At 62.8% G+C, this 23,087-nt stretch overlaps 1 protein-coding gene across 2 annotated transcripts; it reads left to right on the top strand.

Moving 5' to 3' along the window:
- Nucleotides 1-1,599: 1,599 nt before the first annotated feature.
- On the top strand, nt 1,600-11,492 carry S100A16 (S100 calcium binding protein A16). Of its 2 annotated transcripts, none has more exons than XM_065574431.1 (3): nt 1,600-1,880; nt 9,070-9,239; nt 10,001-11,492. In XM_065574431.1, the coding sequence occupies exons 1-3, from the start codon at nt 1,865-1,867 to the stop codon at nt 10,163-10,165; spliced, it is 351 nt and encodes a 116-aa protein (XP_065430503.1). In that variant the 5' UTR covers nt 1,600-1,864; the 3' UTR covers nt 10,166-11,492. The 2 variants fall into 2 exon arrangements, with proteins under 2 accessions (XP_065430503.1, XP_065430504.1); XM_065574432.1 differs by lacking the exon at nt 1,600-1,880 and adding an exon at nt 5,942-6,097.
- The last annotated feature ends 11,595 nt before the right edge of the window (nt 11,493-23,087 follow it).

Below are 23,087 nucleotides of genomic sequence, written 5' to 3'. Positions count from 1 at the left end.
CAGGCTCAGGTACCGTCCCTCACCTACAGTCACCCCCTGCTCTCCCATCCCCCATGCAGACAGTCCCAGGTCAATCCACCCCGCTCCCTACTGCGTCACAGGGGGGGCCTAGCAGGCCTGAAAAACCTGTCCCTTAGGGGTCAGCTCATAGTTGAGGTTGGGGTCCCAGGCCCAGATGCATCAGAGCCCAAGGGCTGAGAACATTGGATGCTGAGCACTTGACCATCTAGCCCCGAGCTCTCCAAACACCTGGCCCTTGGTGGCTCGATTTGGGCGCCCCAAGAACCCAGCTGGGCAAACTGCTCCATGCAGGCAGACCCCCGGCGCCTCACTGACTTCACTTCACGTCAGCGGCCACTGAGGAGAATCCAGGGTTGGCTTTGACCCTTCCAGCTGATGCGAGTGGATTGGGGTCAGCAGGGAGAAAAGTTCTCTCAATGGACAACCAGATGGCTGGGAATGTTATTGCACGTGCAGCTACTCTGAGCACACCCACCCCGGGCTGGCTGTAGTTATGATGACACTGCCAAGGACAGGGGTAATGACACCTCATGATTCACGGCGTGAACTGTTTGCCTGGAGGGATCAGGACAGGACTTCCGCCCTTCTGTGGAATATTGCATGAATGGGACGGCACAGTCAGAGGACGATGAGCTTTTGTTCCTTTAAAACTTATGTCACACACACACAAATCTGGCAAGATGTTGCGCTAACAAAATCTGTTTTTTCCCCAGGCTAAAAGCCCGCTATTTTTACCCAAGTGGCCCAGTTTGTGCCCACAAAGTCACCCATCTAACCTCTGCGTCTCGTCTCTGGCGTTTCTAAAGCAGACGCGCAAAGGGACACAACTTGCTAAATGCAGTTAATTACAGAGACAAGCCCGTGAGTGCGGATGCGGCCAAGCGGCACTCAAATGCACCCAGAGTCTTTGATTTGTAAACTGCCTAATGGCCAGCCCTGAAAAGGCCCATAATCATGGCTTGTCTGGCTTAGCCGGTTCGGGGGGGAGCAGGGCTTCAACTGGGGCCGGTTCGAATCCAGAGGTTGCGAATTGAGTGGGTGAATTTGACATGCGACGTTCCTGAGTTGGATGGGCTGAGAATCTGGCCCTAGCTCTGCTGAAGTCAGTGGTGTTTGATTCACCCCCCTGTTACTGGGATCGGAAGCTGACCCCCCTTCCTAACTATGGGATTTCCTCGCTTTCCTCTGGAGCGCCAAGCACCGGTCACGGCCAGGGCCCAGGGTAGCCGGGCAACGGGCAGTCCTAGGGAACTGGTTCTTGCTTCCTGCATTGAGGTGAACAGAAATTTGCCGTTGACTTAACAGCCTTGTCTTCTCTTCCGCAGTCACTGATGCCCTGTGGGGCTGTTTGCTCCAGTGGGCTATGTCTGCCTTGCCACCAGATCAGTGCAACTCCCACCCAGACACAGTTGCATGGGTTGCATCCGTCCATCTCCCGCTGATGGGAGAAATGCGTCTGGCCACTTGGTTCCCACAAGGAAAGCGACACTGGTGCAATCTCTGTGTTCCGGGCCTCACGTGAACGATACTGTGCATCACCCGTGGGAAGGAGCTTGCTTTGCTCAGGCGGTCAGGCCTGTGTTTTGCAATCCCTGAAGCCGTTTCCGAGGCGAGCCCCGAAGCCAGGCGGAAACACCCCAGGAATGTCAGCCTCTGCCAAGTGGGGCTGTGTCTCTTTAAAAGCCAAGACGAGGTCTCGCGATATGAACGCAGAATAGAGCAGGCGTGGGAGGCACATTCTTCAGCCTGCCTACTCTGCAAATCCGGGAGCGGGCAGAAGGGGAGAGCCAGACCCACGGTGAGCTCCGCTCTTGGCAGACGGCTCCTGCACGAGGAAGAGCAGATGACAGCCAAGTCAGGTAAGCAGGCCGAGCGAGCCGGGAAAAGGAATGCTCTTGCCCTGTTTCCTGATTAAAGGCCTCGCAGCGAATCGTCCTGTTGACAGCAGCAGGACGTGCCAGCGCAGGGCTTGACGGGCACGTCTGCACGGCCCGGCTCAGCCGCCTCGGGCTAGCGGGACTTGGGCTTGAACTCCGAGTTGGACCAGCGCTTTGGAGTCTCTGCGGCCGAGGGGAGGGTGGGCTTTGGGGGCCGAGTGCCAGCCTGAGCCACAAGTTCAGAGCCCCACGTGCACAGCTGGTCCTACAGCGCTAGCCCGAGGGCCACAAGTCTGATCCCTCGGCCCAGCCTGGGCTGCGGAGGGACCTGCTTGTTAAGCTGGTGCCTGGAGCCGGCTCTGGATAGAGAGATGGGTGTGTCTGAGGACAGCTAGACAGGTCATTGGGAAGATGATAGATCAATAGATCTGGCAACAATGAGATGACAGCTGGGTAGGCGGAATCTAAAGCGAGAACTTCTCCTTATTCGCTACTGATCTTTATTATCACGAGCCAGAAATGGGCCTGCCACGGGGGGGCCTGCGTGAAATCGCACAATAATCCCGTGGCTGTAATAGCGTGTGAGAACACGAAAGCGCTTCACCGTCCTTAGCTCACGAGAACGGCCAGAGCCAGGGGAATTCATTGTCTTCTCACCCGGCCATGGAGGCACGAAGTGACTCGCCCCTGAAAACCGAGGGGCTCCGGGGGGCTCTGCAGCTCCTGGTTCCCAGCCCCACACTGGGGTGAGAGGCAGCGAGCGAGGGAGGTGAGCGCTAGGGGCCAGGGGCAGGGGTGCCAGGAGCAATCGAGACCCCCTCAGGATCACCTGGGTCTCTCTCCCTCGTTCCATTGCAGGGGCCTCGGGCGTCGGTGCACCTCAGGTCCTCCTATTCTCCATGCTCCAGCATCAGCGACTCCTCCTCTATGCCCTCAGCCTCATGACCTTTGGTTCTGGGGTCAGTCAGTATGACTGGGGGGCGGGGGGTGGGACGCAGGGAGCTCGGGACCAAATCCAGACCCGTCCCTGACACCGGGGACATTTGGGGGCTGAGGTTTGTGAGCGGATGCGGCTCTGTACCGGGCTGGGTCCTGTGCGCTCGCAGAGCGGACTGTGAAGGAGAGAGAGCGGGCGGAACAGAGGTGCGGTGCCAGAGGGAGGCGGGCACGGGAGGGAGAGGGCGAGACAAGGGGTGTTGGGAAACCGGCTGCCTTCCCCTGGGGAACGGCAGGTCCCGGCTTGCTTATCTGATCTGGTTCCCGCCGACGCCGCCTGCAGAATTCACACAGAAGCATGAATCTCTCCGCGTCCTGTTGGCGTCCATTCGCCCTCGCTGCTTGCCCCGGCCCCTGCCAGCTAACATGGCTGTCCTGCCACCAGCCAGTGCCCCCACGCCACCTCACATGGGCACAGCCGTAGGCGGGCTCAGAAACCCGGCTCGGGTCCCCTGTACTGTGCCAAGGGGCCTAGAGTCGTCAGCTCCCCCATGCCCACACCCATGTGACCGCTGAATTTCTCTGCCCAGCTGCGATGCCCACTGGGTAATAGTGGGTCTAATCCAGGCTGGCATAAGGAGGCAATTGGGCAGCACTGTGATGGAAGTGTTTGAAATGCAATAGTTAGATGTGTGGGTATCTGTAGCAGAAGCAGCTGCGTAGAGAATCCTGTGCTTGAGGACGAAACCTTTGCCCGGTGTCCGCTGTGCCTGGCCTATGGAGCTCTCAGCCAAGGAAGCAACGAGGCACGCCAGGCCGCCAACGGCAGATCTGCCAGCTCTTGCCTGCTGGGTTGGACCGAAGAACAAGAAGCAGGAGCAGGAGGGAGAGGAGAGTCCATGGGGGGCAGGATGGGGTGGGGAGGCAGAATCCATCCCAGGAAGGGAGGAGGAGAGGGCTGCAGAAATGAGTCTGTTTCCGGGGGGAAGGGGGGCTCTGCCGGATCAGGGCTCCATGCAGCCTTAGATCCCACCTCTGCTCTGGACGCCAGCGGGCAGCCGACACCGGTGCTCTCGGTTGGGCGCGGCAGATGGTATGTCATGGCACAGAGCTGGCCACCTTCCGGGTTCGGTGATTCCTGCCCAAGGACAGGGCTGGTTTGAAGCTAAACCGAGCCCCAAATTCTGCTGGAGTAGCTCACTTCAGTCCCCCACCCTCCATCCCGCGAGGCCGTGCAGATTTGGGAATTACCCCAAAGCCCTGCTTTCAGCAAGAGCGCTGGTTGCTTCAGAGGTCCCAGAAGGCTCTGGTCAAGCCTGGTGGTTCAGCAGAGGGCCCACCTGCCCAGCCGGCTTAATCTGGAACAGCGCATCAAACCATTGCCAGGAGGAGCCCGAGGAGTGGCGCTTCTTGCAGCTGAAGGCCCTGTGCGGTGCGGACACGTCCGCCAAGCTTTTATGAATGGGATCCTGGCGTGTAGCTTCAGATCTGGAGAGACGGAGACAGTGTCAGCCCAAACCTCAACACGTTCCTCCTGAGAGAGACTGCCCGGATGGGCCCAAGATGAACGGAAAGCCGCCAAGCCAGCTCAGGACAGCTGGGGGGGCATGGCCCGCCTTGGCTGAGGACAACTGGAGACCTCGAAGGAGTGACCAGAGCTGGGGAAACAGAGAGCAAGGAGATAGGGACTTGAGAAGGACAAGCGGAAGATAAAAGATCAGGGGCCAGATGGACTGCTGGTGGAAATCGGCATATCTCCCTTGACTTCAGCCAGGGTGCTACAGATCTTTGACTTCCGTGGAAGGATGCTGATTTTCACCAGTGCAGGATCTGGCCCCGGTGTTCGGTGCAAACAGAGACGAAGACGAGATCTGAGCCCAAGCAAGGGACAGCTGCCAGCAGAGAAAGAAACAAACAGGAGGCGAATAAGAACATAAGAACGGCCATACTAGGTCCATCTAGCCCAGTATCCTGTCTGCCAACGCCCGGTGCCCCAGAGGGAAGGAGCAGAACAGGGAATCACCAAGTGATCCATCCCCTGCCACCCATTCCTAGCCTCTGGCAGATGCAGCCGAATGACCAGCACTAACAGAGAGCGTCTCTGATGCAGGCTCTGGGGTGGAGCACATGCAGGGACCCCAGAACAGGCTGTGCACTAGTGGTCTACATGGGACGCTCTCACAGCAACATCGCCTCTGCTCCTGCAACAACGCTCCTGGGTGGGTCGGCAGCAGGGGCTGACCCCCAACCTCTCCCTGCGAAGCCCAGGGGAGCTGGGGGATCAAGCCCGTTAGCTGCGGGCAGCAGTGGGTGGCTTTCCTCTGAGGCTGGAGGGAGCCATAATGCCCTCTGCCGCCATGTGATCCTCCAAGCCCTGCCCCAGAGATACAGCCGACCTTGAGCCCAGGCCTGGGCATCTGTCCCTATGCCTCGTCCTGTTGGGTGTGGGGCTGATGTCACCCGTCTTGTCTGTCACCCGTCAGGGGGTGGCCAGGTGTTGGGGGACCATGACCCCTGCAATACAGGCTTTGGCTCCGCTGTTCTGGCCCCGTCTCTTCCGGCCTCACCGGGAGCTCCCCTGGAGGATCCGAGGGACGTAACGGGCAGGAACAGGCTGGAACTGGCACTTGGGTGCCCGGGGAAAGGCACCCTAGGAACAGAGCAAAGGGAAATGCAAGTGTCCCGGGGCGAGGCCCAGGGCCTAGGGCAGATTCCTTCCCAGAGCAGAGTGCGTCGCACGGGGCATTTGGAGCGAGACCAGGGCGAAGCGGGGGGTGTGTGTGCCGGCAGGGACGAGGCAATGGACTAGCCGCCTTCCTGTGCCCAATTCGTCTGAGCCGGGTCCTGCTCTCGCCGAACCCAGCAAACCCACTGAAGCCAATGGAGTGACAGGGGTGAGGTGAGGGCCGGAGCGGGCCCTGGGACGCTAGGGCAGATCCTCAGCGGGGGTCAGTCGGCAGATCTCAGCACGAGATGGCCACACGCCCCTTTGACCGGGCAGTGCGCTGCCGGAGCAGGCCAGCCCCTGGCGGGCAGGAAAGCGGAAAGGCGAACAATGGGATGCACTTCCCTTCCCGCACATCCTGTGCGCTGCCAGCCCTGCCCTTGAGTGTGCAGTGCACGCCCCTGGGCTCCGGGAGGTCCTGAGGAGTGGGGCAGAGCGAGCTCTCTGCCGAGGGCGCTCGTCTTCCCCCCCCGGGATCCGATTTGAGGCTGGGGTTTTGCAGGCGAAAGGACTAGCAGAGAGCACCTGGCAGCAGCAGGTAAAGAACCATCTGTGCTAGACTCAAGGCGCTGGTACTGCTGGGGACAGAGGCCACACTGCCTGGCCAGTGCAACCCCCCGGTGCCCCCGCCTAGCAGGGCAAAGCGAGCTTCCCCCGCCTGCATGATCTGCTCCCCCTTGGTGAGACAGTGTCTAGAGAGGAGCTGGGTCTCCGGTGGCCTTCGGCCCCTTGCCCTGCACACACAGGGGCGGCGACGCTGGCTGCAATGGGGCCGTGCCAGGGCTGCGATTCCCCGGGCGGCTCCCTCTTCCCCCGTGCAATCAAGTTGCCTCATCCCCTGCCCTGCCTCGTGCCAGGCCACTGGGCTGGGCTGGGAGGGTTTTGGCATGAGGCATCTCCGGTGGGATACCACCCAGGGCGGTGTGGCAAGACAAGGACCGGCGGGTAATTACAGCCCATTGCATCTTCTCCTCCTCCTCCTTCTCCGCCCTCTCTGTTCCGCTGGGAACCAGCCTCATTCCTTTCAGATGAGCGCTGGGCAGCAGGTTATACCAGCCGGGTAATGATTGTTATCGTCTGTAGCTAGGAGGAGGCAGGACCCTGGGGGAACGGAGGTGGGAGTGGCAGAAAAGGGGAGGAGCCAGACAGGTGCAGGGGTTGGGAGCTGTACGTTCACTCCAAACGGGTCAGGGTGTTGTTCTCATCGCAGCCTGAGGAGGCGCTGTAGCACAGGGGAGTTCATAGATCCATTCACAATGGTAAGGCCAGAAGGGAGCATTTGATTATCCCATGTGACCTGCATGACCCCGGCCAGAGAACCCCAGTCACGGATCCCAGCATCAAATGCTAAACCCCAAAGGGACGGTTAATAAAATCCAGCCTGAGCTCCCGCATAAGCCAGGCTGGAGAATTCCCTGTCCTGCCAACCGGAAACATCCCAAACCCATGAGATTGGCTTAAAAATTCTGAGATTCAAATCCTCCTCCTGCAAGATTTGGGGTTTTTCCCCTTCACTTTCCAGTGTCGGAGCCTCTAGGGCGCCCCCGGGGCACGTTGTCCCACTCTCCCGTGCAGCCCCAAGAGCTAAAACCGCTGGAATTGTCACCGATCATAGACTCCTGACAATGCAGGGTTGGCCGGGCCCCCGTGAGGCCGTTACCCCGAGGCAGGACCAAGGAAACCTGGACCAGTTCTGGCAGGGGTCTGTCCAGCCTGTTCTTAAAGACCTCCAGAGACGGGGGTTCCACCACCTCCCTAGGTTACGTGTTCCCGACCCTGCGAGTTAGACGGTTTTTCTAGTCTCTGTCCTTCATCTCCCTTGCTGCAGATGCATCCCATTCGTTCTTGTCCTGCCGTCAGTGGACGCTGTTGATTGCCATCCTGTCTATAATGGCCCAGTAACAGCTTTGCAGGCTGCTCTCAGGTTCCCCTCCGTCTGCTTTCCTCACGACTAAACGTGCCCAGGTTTTCTAACCTTGCCCCATGGTCAGGTTTTCTCAACCTCGGCTCATTTCTGCTGCTCTCCTCTGGACTCTCTCCAGTTTCTCCCCATCTTTCCTAAGGCTCGGTGCCCCAAACTGGACGCCGTGCCCAACAGGGCAGGACTATGACCTCCCGTGTCCTGCATACGACACGCCTGCTAACACCTCATCTCCTGACTCCAGGAGCTGGGACTTGAAAGAAAACATCAAATACTGGGTGACTCGCGATAAACTCGCAAGTGTTGGCAGCAGCGAATTCACCCTGGGATGCTGGCTCGTTCCCCAGCGGCTCGCTTGGGGCCCTGTTGTCGGCCCAGCCTTGTTGCCAAGTTCCCAGGCTGGATCCGCCCCCAACTCCGTTTCTCCCTGGGTATTTCTTTGTGCTCGGCACCATGGAAATGATCCTCCGGGCCCGACGCCCGGACGTGCCCCGTCTTGTCCCTTTCCCCTTCGGCTGAGCCCCGGGCGCAGTGCTGCTCCAGGGTGAAGAGATCGACGCATGGGAACCAGATGGCTCTCCACCCGCTCCCAGGGAGACGGGGGGCTGTTGGGCTGGGATCTCTCCCCGTAAGGAGAACCAGACTCACTGGGAAAGGGGACAGGCCCCCTCTGCTCTTGCTGTCCCCTGGGTCGGGGCATGGCTCGCACGCTAGCCCCAGCCACGGGGCTGGACGGAGATGAGGCAAGGGGACGGTACGGGGGTGAAAGGAACCCCTTTTGTCGCTCTTGTTTGAGCCCTCCAGGGCTGCCTCTGCTGGGTGGCGCAGAGGGAGACAAAGGCAGTGACTCCCATGCTAAGCTGCAGTCCCGACACCGGCGATGCCGGATTTACCGGGGTTTCACTGGGAGCAGCAGCAGGGGTGGGGGTGGGGCTGCACTTTCTCCTGCTGCTTGGACCCGGCTTCTCTGCTTCTCTCTCCCTGCCCCATTCTCCCCTTCATACCTCCACGTGGCTCGGCACCTCCCACCCCCTGCTCCCTCTGAGCGTCTCCCATGTCCCCCGATCTCTCCCCACCAGCGCCTGCAGCAGCCTCCCCATTAACGTCCATACAGTCCATCCCTGCACCCCCTTCCGAAATCCCCAAGTCCATATTCCACCTGTAATGACCGGATCACACACTGGGCTTGTCCTGCTTTAAGGGGACCGGCTCCTACTGCCAGACGTGCTTGGCCGAGCTCCCCTGCTGCACAGCTTCTGGGCACACATCCTGTATACGGCCCGTAGTATAATGAGCCCTGCAGCAGCGAGAGCCTACAGGCCGTATACAGGGCGATATTGACCAGGGATGGGCCAGGGTGAACCGAGATCAGAGTTGGCCCAGATCAGGTGAACGCTCACGGGGCCCCCCTGGAAATGAGAGCCCTGCGTTCACTGCTGCATAGAAGTGGGGTCACTGCCTGGCCTTTCCCAGCAGGTGCTCGGTGCCCACCAGGCAGCGCAGACTGGCGCTAACGCCTGGCTGCACCGGTGCTGGGCCAACGAGCCCCCCACTGCCCGGCTCAGGCATTGGTTCCGTTACACCTGCAGGGACTAATGGGACCGAGATGTCGGGCGACCCGTCGGAGCTGGAATGGGCCCTGCACGTGCTGGTGAAGAACTACGACAAATACGCCAGCGGCTGCTGCAAGAAACCCCGGCGCATCAGCAAGAAGGATTTCCGCAAGATGCTGAGCCGGGAGCTCAACCACATGCTGACGGTGAGACCGGGGGGACGCTAGTGTGTGAGTGTGAGCCCACGGGCAGCACGAGGCCATGCCACGGGGAACCCTAGTGAGACCAGGGGGATGCTAGTGTGTGAGTGTGAGCCCACGGGCAGCACCCGGCCCTGCCATGGGGAACCCTAGTGAGACCGGGGGGATGCTAGTGGGGGAATGTGAGCCCACAGGCAGCACCAACCATGCCACGGGGAACTCTAGTGTGTGAGAGTGAACCCATGGGCAGCACCCCGCCCTGTCACGGGGAACCCTAGTGTGTGAGTGTGAGCCCACGGGCAGCACGAGGCCCTGTCACGGGGAACCCTAGTGTGTGAGAGTGAGCCCACGGGCAGCACGAGGCCCTGTCACGGGGAACCCTAGTGTGTGAGAGTGAACCCACGGGCAGCACGAGGCCATGCCACGGGGAACCCTAGTGTGTGAGAGTGAACCCACGGGCAGCACGAGGCCCTGTCACGGGGAACCCTAGTGTGTGAGAGTGAACCCACGGGCAGCACGAGGCCCTGTCACGGGGAACCCTAGTGTGTGAGTGTGAGCCCAACACTACCTCACGCTGTCCCCAACCAGCCTCCTTGCTGGCAGCCTGAGGAGGGACCTTGGTGACCCAGCTCCAGTGCTGAGCTCCCTGCCCCATGGTGGGGCGGGTGCCCTGGCAGCGGCTGACTGAGACGCCAGGCCGGTGAGTGCCGCCCCCCAGGGTCCCCAGCCCCTCCTGGCGTTTGAATGGCTCCGCGCTCTCTTCCCAGGACACCGGGAACAAGCGCGCGGCCGACAAGCTCATCTGCGACCTGGACGAGAACAAGGACGGGCACATCAGCTTCGAGGAGTACTGGACCCTGATCGGCGGCATTGCCAGCCCCATCGCCTGCCTCATCCGCCAACAGGAACATGGCACCAAGTTCACCAAGTAGCGCGGCCCGAGGGCGCCAGCAGCCCCCCAGATCCCCCCCAGGCCCCTGGCTCGGAGCTCCCCCTTTGCTGCTTCTCCCTGGGCCATGTGTGATCCCCTGCCCCCCACAGCGCCCCTGAGGCCAGCGTCTCCCAGGGAGAGTGGATCTCCTTCCAGCTGGGGCTCAGCCCCCACCTCGATCAGTCACCCCACACCTTAGCCAGCGCTCGTTCACCCCTCCCGCCCACTGCTGGGCCAGCCCACAGGGCAGCAGAGATACCATCCTCCTGGCCTTGTTAGCAAGCCACCTGCCGTGTCACGTGGCAGATCCGTGGCCTCCTGGACCCTCATCCCTCAGCCGGGGCCCATGGTGATGGCAGTCACAGAGCAGTAGGTGATGGGGGAGAATCGCCTATGGCTCTCTGCAGTACAGGGCTTATGTGACACATGCTGCAGTGGGTCTGACGTGCCAAGAAAGCAGATCCGCATTGTCCCAGCAAGAAGGGGGGCAGCAGGGACACACGCAGACACGCAGATACACACACCCCAGTCAGTTACAGCCCGGTCGCTGCTTTTCCCAGGCTCCCCCTGTAGCTTGCTGATGCCATATTGGCCTTTGCAGCCCGGCCACCAAATGCTCCGGGGGTGGCTCCGGGGCTGGGCTAACCCCTCCGGGGGAAGGCCCCGGCGCCTTTGCAGGGTTCACAGTGCTGGTGTCCCGGGGTCCTGCAGGGCTGGGACGAGGCCCTTTTCTCTTCTCGCTCTTAGGAAGCTGTGCTGGTTTTAACCCTTCCCGGTCTGCAGCTGAGCGCTGAGCCTTGCCTGGCCCCATGCTGGAGAGCTCTTTGCTGGCAGGGAGGGGTGAAATCGCCCCTGCCCCCCGCCGAGGCCCTGAGTGGGACAAGCCAAGTTCCCAGCCGTGCCTGTCTCCCGCCGCGTCATTTCCTCACTCTGTGTGTAGACGGGACTGGCTGGGGGCCCAGGCCGGGGAGAGGGAGGGATGCAGCCCCTTGGTGACTCTCCTTCTTAGACCAAACTCTGCCCTCAGTGCCTCCCCTGCAGCCCCCCAGGGCCGCCCCCCAGGTGGGGGTTCCAGGGCATTGACCCCCATCTATGACTTGAATGTTCCCATTCTCAGGCCTGTCGGGCTCGGGATTCCGACCCCCATGCTGGTTAGAAATCAACCTGTCCGAGCTGATAACAAACCTCTCCTTCCCCTTTGCTGAGCATTGTGACAGTTCTGTGGGGCCCATGGGGGCCGTGGGGCTCGTCTGACTTTCCCTAACGCCCCCGGGGGCTGGTGCACAAGCTGGACTGTGAAATTCATAACAATAAAGTTTGGAGTGGGATCGGTGTCTGGGTCCTTCCCCGGGGCAGGTGGGCGAGGAGCTCACAGCGCCGTACCAGGGCGTTAGCTGAGCCCGCGAGGTCGGAGAATGTCGCCGTGTCCCTGACCAAACTGTACCGGAGACCCCTCCGCTGGTAGCGGGGCGAGACCCCCCGTCCCCACGGCCTGGCTGCTCACCCCACGGGGCCATTGGGACCCGGCAGCTGCCTAGGCCAGGCCAGAGAACGGCCCCACCAGAATTCCCAGTGCAGAGCTGCTAAAAACCAGCCCATCTTGATTTAAACATGGCCAGCGATGGAGAATCGACCATAAACCTCGGTAAATTGTAATGACGTCCCTCTTAAAAACGTACGTCTTGTTTCCAGTCTGGAGTCGGCTGGCTTCCTCTGCCAGCCACGGGATCGGGTTAGACCTTCCTCTGCTGGACCGAAGAGCCCTCCGTTAAAGATTTGTTCCCTGTGTGGGTCCTTGTGAGCAAGTCACCCCCGGCCCTTGTCGGTGGGCAGCGAAATACACTGAGCTCCTGGAGTCTCTCGCTAGAAAGCCTTTCATCATTCCCCTAGCTCCTCTTTGAACCTTCTCCAATGCATACACTGGCCCTTTGATACACGGGTTAGCAGTTCTCACCCCCTGCAGCAGGAGGCAGTGGGGCACATGCGTGTGCACACACACACACACACACACATTGTCGTGTGTTACCCCCATTGTACAGAGGGGGACACTGAGGCAACATGGGACGTGATTTCCTCAGTGTCACACAGTGAGTCGGGGCAGAGCTGGGGGTGGAACCCAGGAGTCCTGATTCCCCAGCCCTCTGCTCTGCTAGACACCAGCTCCTCCCCAGAGCTGGGCACCGAACCCTTGAATCCTGACCCCATTCCCTCTAGCTATTAGTCCATCCCCCTACCCACATAGACCCCACAAAACCTGGCCCGTAGCTCCCCTGCTGTAACCCACTCAACCCCACGGCCCTCCCAGAACTGGGAACAGAACCCAGGAGTCCTGACCCCATTCCCTCTAGCTATTAGTCCATTCCCCCTACCCACATAGACCCCACAAGTCCTGGCCTGTAGCTCCCCTGCTGTAACCCACTCAACCCCACGGCCCTCCCAGAACTGGGAACAGAACCCAGGAGTCCTGACTCCCAGACACATCTCACCCCCCTCTCTAACGGCAATAAAAGCTCCGGTCCCTTCATGGGGGGCCTGATGAGCGATGGGCCGTTTCCCTTCTGGACGGGTGGAAACACAGAGTCTGAGGGGGCTGGATCCCCAGGGTGCAGCACGCCCCCTGGCTCCCGCCCGCAGAGGGGGCTGGGATGTAGGGTGACCAGATGTCCCGACTTTATAGGGACAGTCCCAATATTTGGGGCTTTGTCTTATATAGGATCCTATTACCCCCCTCCCCCATCCCGATTTTTCTCCCTTGCTACCTGGTCTCCCTACTGGGATGGGATGGACCTGGTGCCTGGGGGAGGGATCTAAACAGGAGTGGCTGATTCTGGGGGGTTTGTGCTCTGTCCCACCAGCGAAGGATGTGGGGGCTCCAGCACAGAGGGGGACCCCAAGAGATGGGGGGGTCACAACCAGGCCAGGGACAGACAGGGCCTAAATATCGCCTGCCATGAGAGATGGGCCTGGCCCTTGGGGCTGAGTTGGGAGCTGGGGGAAGCGGGGTGCAGGCAGGCCCTGTGATCCCCTCTGCCCCCCGCCTGCAGCGCCCCGTGTGTCACTCCTGGCCTGGACTCAGCTATGTAGCTCTACCCCTCCAGGGAGCGCTCTGCCGGCGGGGCCCCGGCTCCTCTCCGTCGGCAGGACTCAGCCCTCGGGGGCCTCACGAAGCCACAACCCCAGCTCTAAAAGCCAGGGCCCCACTGCATGAGCTAATGGAGAATCTCCATCTGCTGTTTGCGACATAGGGGCTATGACATAGGGATAGACAGTTCTGATCCCATCCAGCAGAAGGCAGCAGTGGGTCTCTCTCTCTCTCCAGGGCCGCCCAGAGCGGGGGGCAAGTGGGGCGATTTGCCCCAGGCCCCGGGCCCTGCAGGGGCCCCCACGAGAATATAGTATTCTATAGTATTGCAACTTTCTTTTATGGAAGGGGCCCCTGAAATTGCTTTGCCCCAGGGCCCCTGAATCCTCTGGTCGGCCCTGTCTGACACACACACACACACACACACACACACACACACACACACACACACACACACACACACACACACACACACACACACACACACACACACACACGAGCTCTTGCCATGTTCTAGTGCCACCACTAGGTGTCAGCAAACACTAGCACCAGCCATGAGCTCGGTAGAACAGTCCCCATCACGCGTAGGGGCTCAGAGCCGGTGCAGCTGCCCCCCAAGGCCCTGGCACTGACTGCCCCCCGCCCCGAGCACCTGTAATAAACCCCAGGCCCCGTGATGCCAGTTGGAGTCAACAGAGACGCCCGGGCCCGTGGGCTTTAGCTAACGGGGGTGGCCGAGCTGGGGCAGTCTGGATCTGTGGGGGCGGGGGGAAGCGTTGCAAAGCAGGTCTAGGGTCTGCCTCTCTCTGCTAATTCATCTTCACAACCTCTGCCCGGCCCCACAGTATTGTCACCCCCTTTTGTCCAGGTGGGGAAACTGAGGCACAGAGGGGGCACATGAGTGGCAGAGCTGGGATTAGGGTTGGGACCCCATGGCCTCTCCTGTCCCAGTACGGGGCAGCCCCCCCTTATATTCCTGCTGGGCCTGGTGTTCTGGGGGGGCGAGACACCGACAAACGAGCCCCCGCATGGCTGCAGGGGGAGCAGGGGCCTGGAGGCTTGCTGCCCTGGGCCCAGTGGCTGACAGGCAGCAGCCCCTGTGGCTCTGGGGGGGCGGTCTCTCGGGGGGGGGGGGCAGTGGGATCATTTCCCAGTGCGTCTGAGGAGCAAGCAACACAGAGGAACCTGCTGCACAGGGAGGAGTCGCTGCCCTGATGCCGGTCAGGCCTGGGTCCCTGGGAACCATAGAATCTCAGGGTTGAAAGGGACCTCAGGAGGTATCTAGTCCAACCCCCTGCTCAAAGCAGGACCAATTCCCAACTAAATCATCCCAGCCAGGGCTTTGTCAAGCCGGGCCTTAAAAACCTCCAAGGAAGGAGACTCCACCACCTCCCTAGGTAACCCATTCCAGTGTTTCATCACCCTCCTAGTGAAATAGTGTTTCCTAATATCCAACCTGGACCTCCCCCACTGCAACTTGAGACCATTGCTCCTTGTTCTGTCATCTGCCACCACTGAGAACAGCCGAGCTCCATCCTCTTTGGAACCCCCCTTCAGGTAGCTGAAAGCAGCTATCAAATCCCCCCTCATTCTTCTCTTCTGCAGAGTAAATAACCCCAGTTCCCTCAGCCTCTCCTCGTAAGTCATGTGCTCCAGACCCCTAATCATTTTTGTTGCCCTCCGCTGGACTCTCTCCAATTTGTCCACATCCTTTCTGTAGTGGGGGGAACAAAACTGGATGCAATACTCCAGGTGTGGCCTCACCAGTGCCGAATAGAGGGGAATAATCACTTCCCTCGATCTGCTGGCAATGCTCCTACTAATACAGCCCAATATGCCGTTAGCCTTCCTGGCAACAAGGCAGGGCACACTGCTGACTCCTATCCAGCTTCTCGTCCTTCTCCTCAAGCACTGGGCATTAAACGTCTCTGTCTGCCCTTCATCTGCTGGGCTGGGGCGAGGGATTCTCGGGCCGGGAGGTGGGCAAATGCCTGGCGCTGGGGGAGGGGAGGGTTGGCTGTTCCCGGGTATCCGTCTGTCCCCGGGTGTACGGTGCGGTGTGGTGGACTCCAGCAAGCTGGGTTCAAATCTCACTTGGTCCCACATTACGTATTTGCCCCCAGCTCACCCCGGGAGCAGAGCGGGGTGTCCCGACAGTCTGTCCCTGGCTCAGGCCTCCGTGGAAAAACAGGCCGATCAGCTTTAATCCCTCGGGGTCACAGGGGGGCTGCGGGGCAAGATCGCAAGAGTGGGATTGCGGGGGGCTGTGGGGCGGGATCATGGGGGGCTGCGGGGCGGGATCGCAGGGGGCTGTGGGGAAGGATTGAGGGGCAACACGAGGGACGTTTGCAGGCTCCGTTGCTGCTTTAATCCCATGTGGGGTTGATGGTTCCTTTGTTGCAAACCCTACCCAGAGGGCTCCCCCCCCCGGCACTGGTACGACCCCCCCCCCCCAATTTCACCCTGGGTAACGAGAGCCTGGTGGGCACCTCCCCTGTGCCCCCCTCTGTCCGTGCCTGGGAAGGGAGGGGCTGCCCCCCGGACAGAGGGCAGATGCCACAGCCACACCCTCCCTCCTCTCGCCCCCCCCGCCCCCCGCAAAGCGGCTCAGAGCCAAGTGAAGGCAGGTGCCCAGGGCAGGGCCGGTGACTCATCTGGCCGCTCCGGGGCGTCTTTGAAAGAAAAAAGACAGGAAAGCCCAATGCAAATGGGAACTCCCAGCTGGCAGGCAGAGCCCCAGGGTGTGTGTGTGTGTGTGGGGGGGGGGGGGGGGAGCAGAGATCCTGGTGTATGTGTTGTGTGTGTGTGCAGAGATCCTGGTGTGTGGAGGGGTGTGGGGGGGGTGTATCAGGGGCCAGAGCTCCAGGGGTGTGGGTGGGACACCCCCCTTTTATTTTCTTACCTTCCCCCTGGGGGAATGCCCCCCCCCTGCTGCCAGTGACGGCAGTGCCCCAGCTCCCCCTGGAGGATCCGGCCCCGATCGTGTGAACGGGGTGTGTGAAACCAGAGCTGGGAAAAGCACCGGCTGAGTGACACAGAGACATTCGGTGCGAGCGAGGATCTGCGCCCAGAGGCGACGCGTGAGCCCTGCGCAGACAGTGGGCACCGGTCGGCCGATTCTGCAGCCCCCCCAGGCCCAGCGAGAACACAAAGGGCTTTGCAAAGGGGCGGCCACAGCTCTGTAGTTAATCAGTTTTACTCTTCACCGCTGCAATGCAGCCACCTCTGGGGAGGGCAGGGACAGCTGTTTGACAGCCCACAGCAACACCGCGGGAGAGTCCAGGCCAGGGCTCAGCGCTAATGCTGCAGGCAGGGCTGAGGCGGCAGAATGGAGTGAGCAGAGCTGGGAGGGGGCCAGGACACCGGGGTTCCGAACCCAGCTCCCGTGAACAGGGCCCGAGACCTGGAATGAGCAGGACGCCCGCTGTAAAGCTCATCTGGCCCCTGGCCCCGCAGCACGGCGCCCCCTACAGAGCCCCCGGGTCCCACAGCGCCCCCTACAGAGCCCTCTGGCCCCGCAACGCCCCCTACAGAGCCCCCTGGTCCCGCAGCGCCCCCTACTGAGCCCCCTGGCCCCGCAACGCCCCCTACAGAGCCCCCTGGTCCCACAGCATAGCGCCCCCTACTGAGCCCCCTGGCCCCGCAACGCCCCCTACTGAGCCCTCTGGCCCCGCGCCGCGGCGCCCCCTACAGAGCCCCCTGGTCCCACAGCGCCCCCTACCGAGCCCCCTGGCCCCGCAGCGCCCCCTACCGAGCCCCCTGGTCCCGCAGCGCCCCCTACCGAGCCCCCTGGCCCCGCAACGCCCCCTACCGAGCCCCCTGGTCCCACGGCATAGCGCCCCCTACTGAGCCCCCTGGCCCCGTGGCACGGTGCCCCCTACCGAGCCCCCTGGTCCCACAGCATAGCGCCCCCTATCGAGCCCCCTGGCCCTGCAACGCCCCCTACCGAGCCCCCTGGCCCTACAGCATAGCACCCCCTACTGAGCCCCCTGGCCCTGCAACGCCCCCTACCGAGCCCTCTGGCCCCGCAGCGCCCCCTGCTGAGCCCCTAATTCGGTCCCTCGTGTGTCTGCAGCCCACTGCAGCGCGGATGTGGGGGGGATTCGTGTGCACACAAGGCCGGGGGTCTGCGGCGGCCCCTGTGCTGGTGCCTGCCCTGCCCGCAGGGGGTGCCGTGGTCGGGGCAGGATTTCCCTGTGCATCCCATTGGCGCACGCGGAGAACCCGACTCGGCCTCTCGCTGCCAGAGGCTCTGGGGCAGCAAAATCCTCCCCGTGCTCCGGGATCTGGCCCGGTGGCCCCGCCCGGATCCAGCCGGTGCCCCCCATCCTGCGTGTCTGGCTCCCCAGACACCCAACGCCAAGGGCTTTTCCTGCCTTCGCCCTCCTCCCCCGGGGAAAAATCCCCCCCCAAAAGGCGGCTGGGAGGGACAGCGGGGCCTTTGTCTCCCCAGCCCCAGCCGCCCGCCTGGAGCCCAGAGCTCAGCACTACAATGGTGCCTCCCCCCAGGGGCCTGAGTGGGCTGCATGGGGCGGGGTCCATGCTAATCGCCCTGCACCCCCTGCTAGCCCAGCCCTGCCCCCAGCTCCGCCGGTGCCCCTCACTCCCGACCCGCAGCCCCTGCTAGCCCAGCCCTGGGCTCCCCCCAGCTCTGCCGGTGCCCCTCAATCCCGACCCGCAGCCCCTGCTAGCCCAGCCCTGCTCCCCCCCCAGCTCTGCCAGTGCCCCTCACTCCCGACCCGCAGCCCCTGCTAGCCCTGCTCTGCCCCCCCCCCAGCTCTGCCGGTGCCCCTCACTCCCGACCTGTGAATCTAGCTGTGCACCCCATGAGTACAACCCGTGCACCTCGGCCCCGCCCTGCAGGGCCCCCCTCCCTGGCAGCAAGAGGGGACCCGAGGCAGCCCTCGGTGTCTGTGCTGAGGCTGCCAGAAATCGGGCCCAGGTGTGCGTGTGGGGGAGGAATCCAATCCTGGGAGGGGCTGGGGGGGGGAATCTGGCGAGGGAGGATTTGGGGGGGGGCTCCCGGATCTCCTGTCTCAGAGCCCAGCAGCGAGAGCGGCAACCCCAGTTTCTGGCCCCGGGTTCCGGCACCGCCCGCATTGCTGGCCGGGGGCCAGGGACAGCCCGGCTGCCCTGCTGGGGATTTTCCACTGGGGGGAGTCACGGGCTGCCTAGGCGAGAGCCAGGGCCTGAGCTGTCCCTGGGGGGCAGACACTGCCCCCCACCCCCAGCTGCCCCCTCTCCCCCCCCGCAACCACATACCCCCACGACAGACCCTGCTGTGAGCAGAGCACAGGCCTGGTGGGGAGCTGGGAAGACGCTTCCCCTGCAGACCAGGGGCCCTGCCCCCGCCGGCATCACCGCCCCGGGCAAGCGCCTGGCAGAGCAGCAACCCCCCCCCCCCCCCCCCCCCGCAGGGCCCTGGCGCAGCTGCACCCGCTACCCGCCAGGAGTGTTCGTGGGCACCCGCTCGCCCCCAGCCCCGATGGCCCACGGGCGCCTCTGGCTCCAGCACCGGGGCAGTCATGAGCTGGGGGGGGGGCGGGACTGGCTGTGCAGGGAGCGAGGGGACTGGGCACGGCCCCTCTCCTGGCACCGGGACCAGGGCGGCTGAGTCACTGCCCTGGAATCTGCCAGGGAAACCACAAGGCCGGGGCGGCGCCGAGCGCTGCTGCTAACTGAGTCGAGCTGGGGTGGGAGGGGGGAATCCAGCACACAGCACCGGGGGGGGGGGAATTGAGCACACAGCACTGGGGGGGCAGGAATCCATCACACAGCACTGGGGGGCGGAGGAATTGAGCACACAGCACTGGCGGGGGGGGGGTGTAATCCAGCACTGGGGGGGGGGGAATTGAGCACACAGCACTGGCGGGGGGCGGGGGGAAATCTAGCACACAAGCCACCATCAGGGCTGGGCTCACCTGGCCCCGTCTCAGCGCTGGGGGCTGGTGACCTTGCCAGGATCCCACACAGGGTCCCTAGTACGTGATGCATCGGGCAGGGCGGGGCACATTTCCCTACCAAGTCACCCTGTTTTCTGGGGTAGGGGGGGCTGGTTCTCTGGGGCCCCTGCCCCACGCAACACCCCACCCCTCCATGGCCCTGGCGGGGCAGATGAGGACTACAGGCAGCTCCGTGTAGACCCTACCGGGGGGCGGGGAGGGCTCTGAGTATCTGTTGGGGGGCAACAAAGGAGGAACTGCTCCCCCTACTGGGGCAGGCAGGGTGACGGGTTCCCCCAACCAGCCCCCGCTGTTGTGAGACACCATTTGTAAGAGTCGCAGGAGACACCTCCCCCTCCCTTATCAGTGGGACCCAGGCATCCGGGCCCGTGCTGTGAGCCATGTGCTCCCCCTGCCTGGAGCAGCGAGCGCCCGAGCTGGGTTTATCATCCCACGCTCCAGGGACCGTTCGTGACCCATCGCTCAGCCCAAAGCGCCCGAAGCCAAGGGACACGCCAGAGCCCCCGGCCGGCTCAGGACCTGGGACGTGGGAGAGAAAGGGCAGCTGGGGCCGCGTTTCCAGCCGAGCGTGGCTGTGGCGTGTTTCATGTGTGTGGCTCTGTGTGTCCACACCCCAGGCTTTTTGTGGGGCGTGTGTTGTGGATTCCCTGGGGTGTTGCGTGCAGGGGCTGGGTGATGGGGTGTTGTGTGTAGCTGGGGGGGGCGTGTTGCATACAGGAGAATGGAGCCTGCTATAGCCCTGCCAAAGCGGTGCACATGTACTCACGCACACACTCACACCTGCACACACACTCACGCATGCACACTCACACATGCACGCAAACACACACGCACACTCACACACACGCTCACACCTGCACACACTCACGCATGCACACGCACTCATGCACGAACACACACACACACACGCAGACACACTCACACACGCACACTCGCGCTCTCACCCAGCGACAAAGAACAAACCGATGCCCGGGGGCGGCCTGCTGGACCCATCTGCACCAGGACCAGCCGATGCCCAGGAACCAGACAAAGCCTGTTCTGTCCCTGCCAGGTGTTGGCTGTGCCCTGTGCGGGAGGCTGGCATGTGGGGCGAGTCTCCCCGAACCTTGCTGCGTTTGCATTAAGGCCCGTAAGCAGTGGAGGTGCCCTCAGCCCCTTGGCCAACAGCTGGCAGCCAGCCTAGTGCCCCTTCCTCTGCCGAGGCGGCCAGGCCAGGCCCTGAGCGTCCCTTGCTCTCAGGGGTGGGGGGCGTGTGTTCTCTAGGGCACTGGGCAGGGGCACCATGGGGGGCTGACAGCCTCAGTGGCTCTGAGCTGCTGGGAGCCCAGGGAGTGAGAGTCTCCCGCCCCCCGGGGGCACCGCGCCCTGGCACATGGGGCGAGATGCCAGAGAGGCTGGGAGCTGGGCGTTGGCGGAGGGGGAGGGGTTTGCAGTGGGGAAGCCCCCGGAGAGACCCACAGGCTTTGGCCCTGGAGGGGCCTGGGTTTTCAACCCCCTCCAGCACCCCACCACTTCTCTGGCTGCTCTCGGCGCAAGAGTCTTCGCCTCTGCAGTGCCCTCCTTTCGGGGAGCCCCCTTCTGTCTTCTCCAGCCTCCCTCTCCACCCCGGCACACCACCTCCCCGCCGCGGCTGCAAGGACCTCTCCTGCCCGCCGGCTCATGCCCTGCGGCCTCCTCTCTCTGCTCATCCAGCACCGTCTGTCCCCCTCTGGCCCCCTCTGCTTCTCCGATGCAGTTCCTGAGTGCTGAGGGGGACAGGGCCCGGCCCGGGGAGGTTACCCCGGGGTCGTGTTGATTGGGGTCCCCTCTCTGGTGCTTGCTTTTGGGCTGGGCTGGAGCCCCCCTGCGCCCCAACAGCCCCGGGGGAGGCTGGGTAGGATGCAGCTGAATCCAGGGCACTCGCTGCTTCCCACGCCCTAGTGCAAGGTGGTGTCGCTCACCCGCCTGCCGTGGGAACCTCGTTGCACCGGGCAAAGGGGTGTGGGTGGGTGGTGGGCAGGGGCAGGCGGGCCTGGGCTGGGCCAGCTAGTGTGGGTTAAAGCGCTTAGGAGAGTGCAATGCACAAGCACTGCAGTTGCACGGCTCATCGCACCATTGTCGCACGGCTCATCGCACCATTGTCGCACGGCTCATCACACCATGGCTGCGCCGCAGTTGATCTGCCCCGGTGATGTGCCTGCTGCAGGTTACCCTCCTTTTCCCCTGCCCCGGACTCCAGCAGCCCTTCCCCCCTGCGATCCCCTCTGTCCGCGCCAGGGGAATTCACGAGTCCTGACCTCCCAGTGTTTCCCTCCCAGCCGCCCTGGTGCGGGCAGAGGCCAGGAGCCCCCGGGCTGCGGGCGGCTGAGTGCGGCCCGGCCTATGCCGCTAAGATAACCTGGCTGGGTTTTCTTAGCCCCCGGTGCAGCGGCTCCCTGCGGAGCGCCGCCGTCCCCTTCCTGTTTGCTCTCACAACAGCCGTGCGCGCAGAGGGGCACGGAGACCCCAAGTGCTGCTGCTTGCAGAAGAGAAGAGCCTGTCGCCTCTAGGCCACGGGTTCAAATCCAGCCCAGGGCGGTAACGACCACGGGCCCATGGAGCTCTCTTGACTTTGCTCCTGGGTTGGGGGGCCCGGGCCGGGGATTTGTTGCCAGTTTGGTGGCCTGAATCAAGTGGGTCTGGGCGGGGGAGGGAAGAGTGGGACTCGAGCCCCTACGGGGGACAGGTGGGAACTGACCCTCATGGTCACATCTCAGCAGAGAGGCCAAGGGTGTCCCCATGGCGGCTAGAGCCGGGGGCTAGAGAGAGCCAGGCCCTGCCCCAGAGCGCTCCCAGTCTCAATCCACCAGCCGCCGGGGAGCGTCCTGTCCACTGCCATAACCCCTGGCTCGCAGGCTCCCCTCTCCCTTAGCCGGCCCCCGGTACGGCAGGGGTGGGTTTGTGGCTAGCGGTCTCGCTCCCAAGGGCCGTCAGTCGCCTCTCCGCAGGGTCGGGAAGTGCAGGGGCTCTAAGCAAGGCTCCTGTGAGCGCCGGGCGTGTGGGAGGCAGACGCTGGGGGCCGGTGGCCCACCCTGGCTGCATGCGTGTGGGGGGCAGCTGGTCGCGTGTCCAGGGGCTGATTTAAACCGCAGGATTTGTCCCAGCCACGCGAGCGCATCCCCTGGGCGGGGAGCAGATCCTGCTGGGACCTCCACAGCTGAGGCCACTTCTGATTTCCTGGTCCCCCTCCCGCTGCACTCAGCACCAGCCTCCATCCCCGTGCCGTGTGAGAGCGGAGCGGGCGCCGCTGGGCACTGGACGGATGGAGGAGAACTTGCTGCACTGGGTCACTCCCTATGCCCGCCAATGCCACCTGTCCCCATGCCCCCGTGCACCCTGCAGAGCAGCGTGAGAGTCCAGCCCCCTCACGCAGCTGCAAAGCCAAGGTGCTGTGTGGATCCCGCTGAACTGTAACCCCCGGGAGCACCCAGCATCCTTGATAAACCCCGGCTTCCTCCTCCCTGTCACGCAGATCCCCCAGGAAGGGCTGAAACAGGGTCCTGTGGGTCTCCCACCCTGCCCCCCGCCCCGTATCCAGCGGTGAATTTCATCCAGCACGCCGACAGCATAACTCCCCTGAGCACACCCAGCTTGGATGCAAATTGCAATTTTTGTGGCTTCCCGCTCCATCCCTGAGAAATCAAACCACCCCCGGAGCATGCAAACCAAGCGTGCAATTTCCTGCCCACTCCCTCCCCAGGGCCTCAGAGTCACGGAGAGGTGAAGGCGATGGCGCACCTCCCGCCCCGTACAAGGGCCTGGAGTCAGGAGCCGCTTGAGCGGAAGCAGGACATAAGTCTTTGCATTGGGGGGTTTCACCTCTAGTGAGTTTCAGGGCTGATGGCTACTGGAGTCCCACG

The sequence above is a fragment of the Chrysemys picta genome, chromosome 20 (assembly GCF_011386835.1).
Source record: "Chrysemys picta bellii isolate R12L10 chromosome 20, ASM1138683v2, whole genome shotgun sequence".
NCBI lineage: Eukaryota > Metazoa > Chordata > Testudines > Emydidae > Chrysemys > Chrysemys picta.
The sequence above is the reverse complement of the archived record's forward strand: the minus strand, read 5'-3'. Positions and strand labels throughout refer to the sequence as shown.

Coding starts and splice junctions, on each gene's coding strand:
- S100A16 (XM_065574431.1), top strand. Junction 9,240..10,000: donor AGCTCAACCACATGCTGACG/GTGAGACCGGGG, acceptor CTCTCTTCCCAG/GACACCGGGAACAAGCGCGC.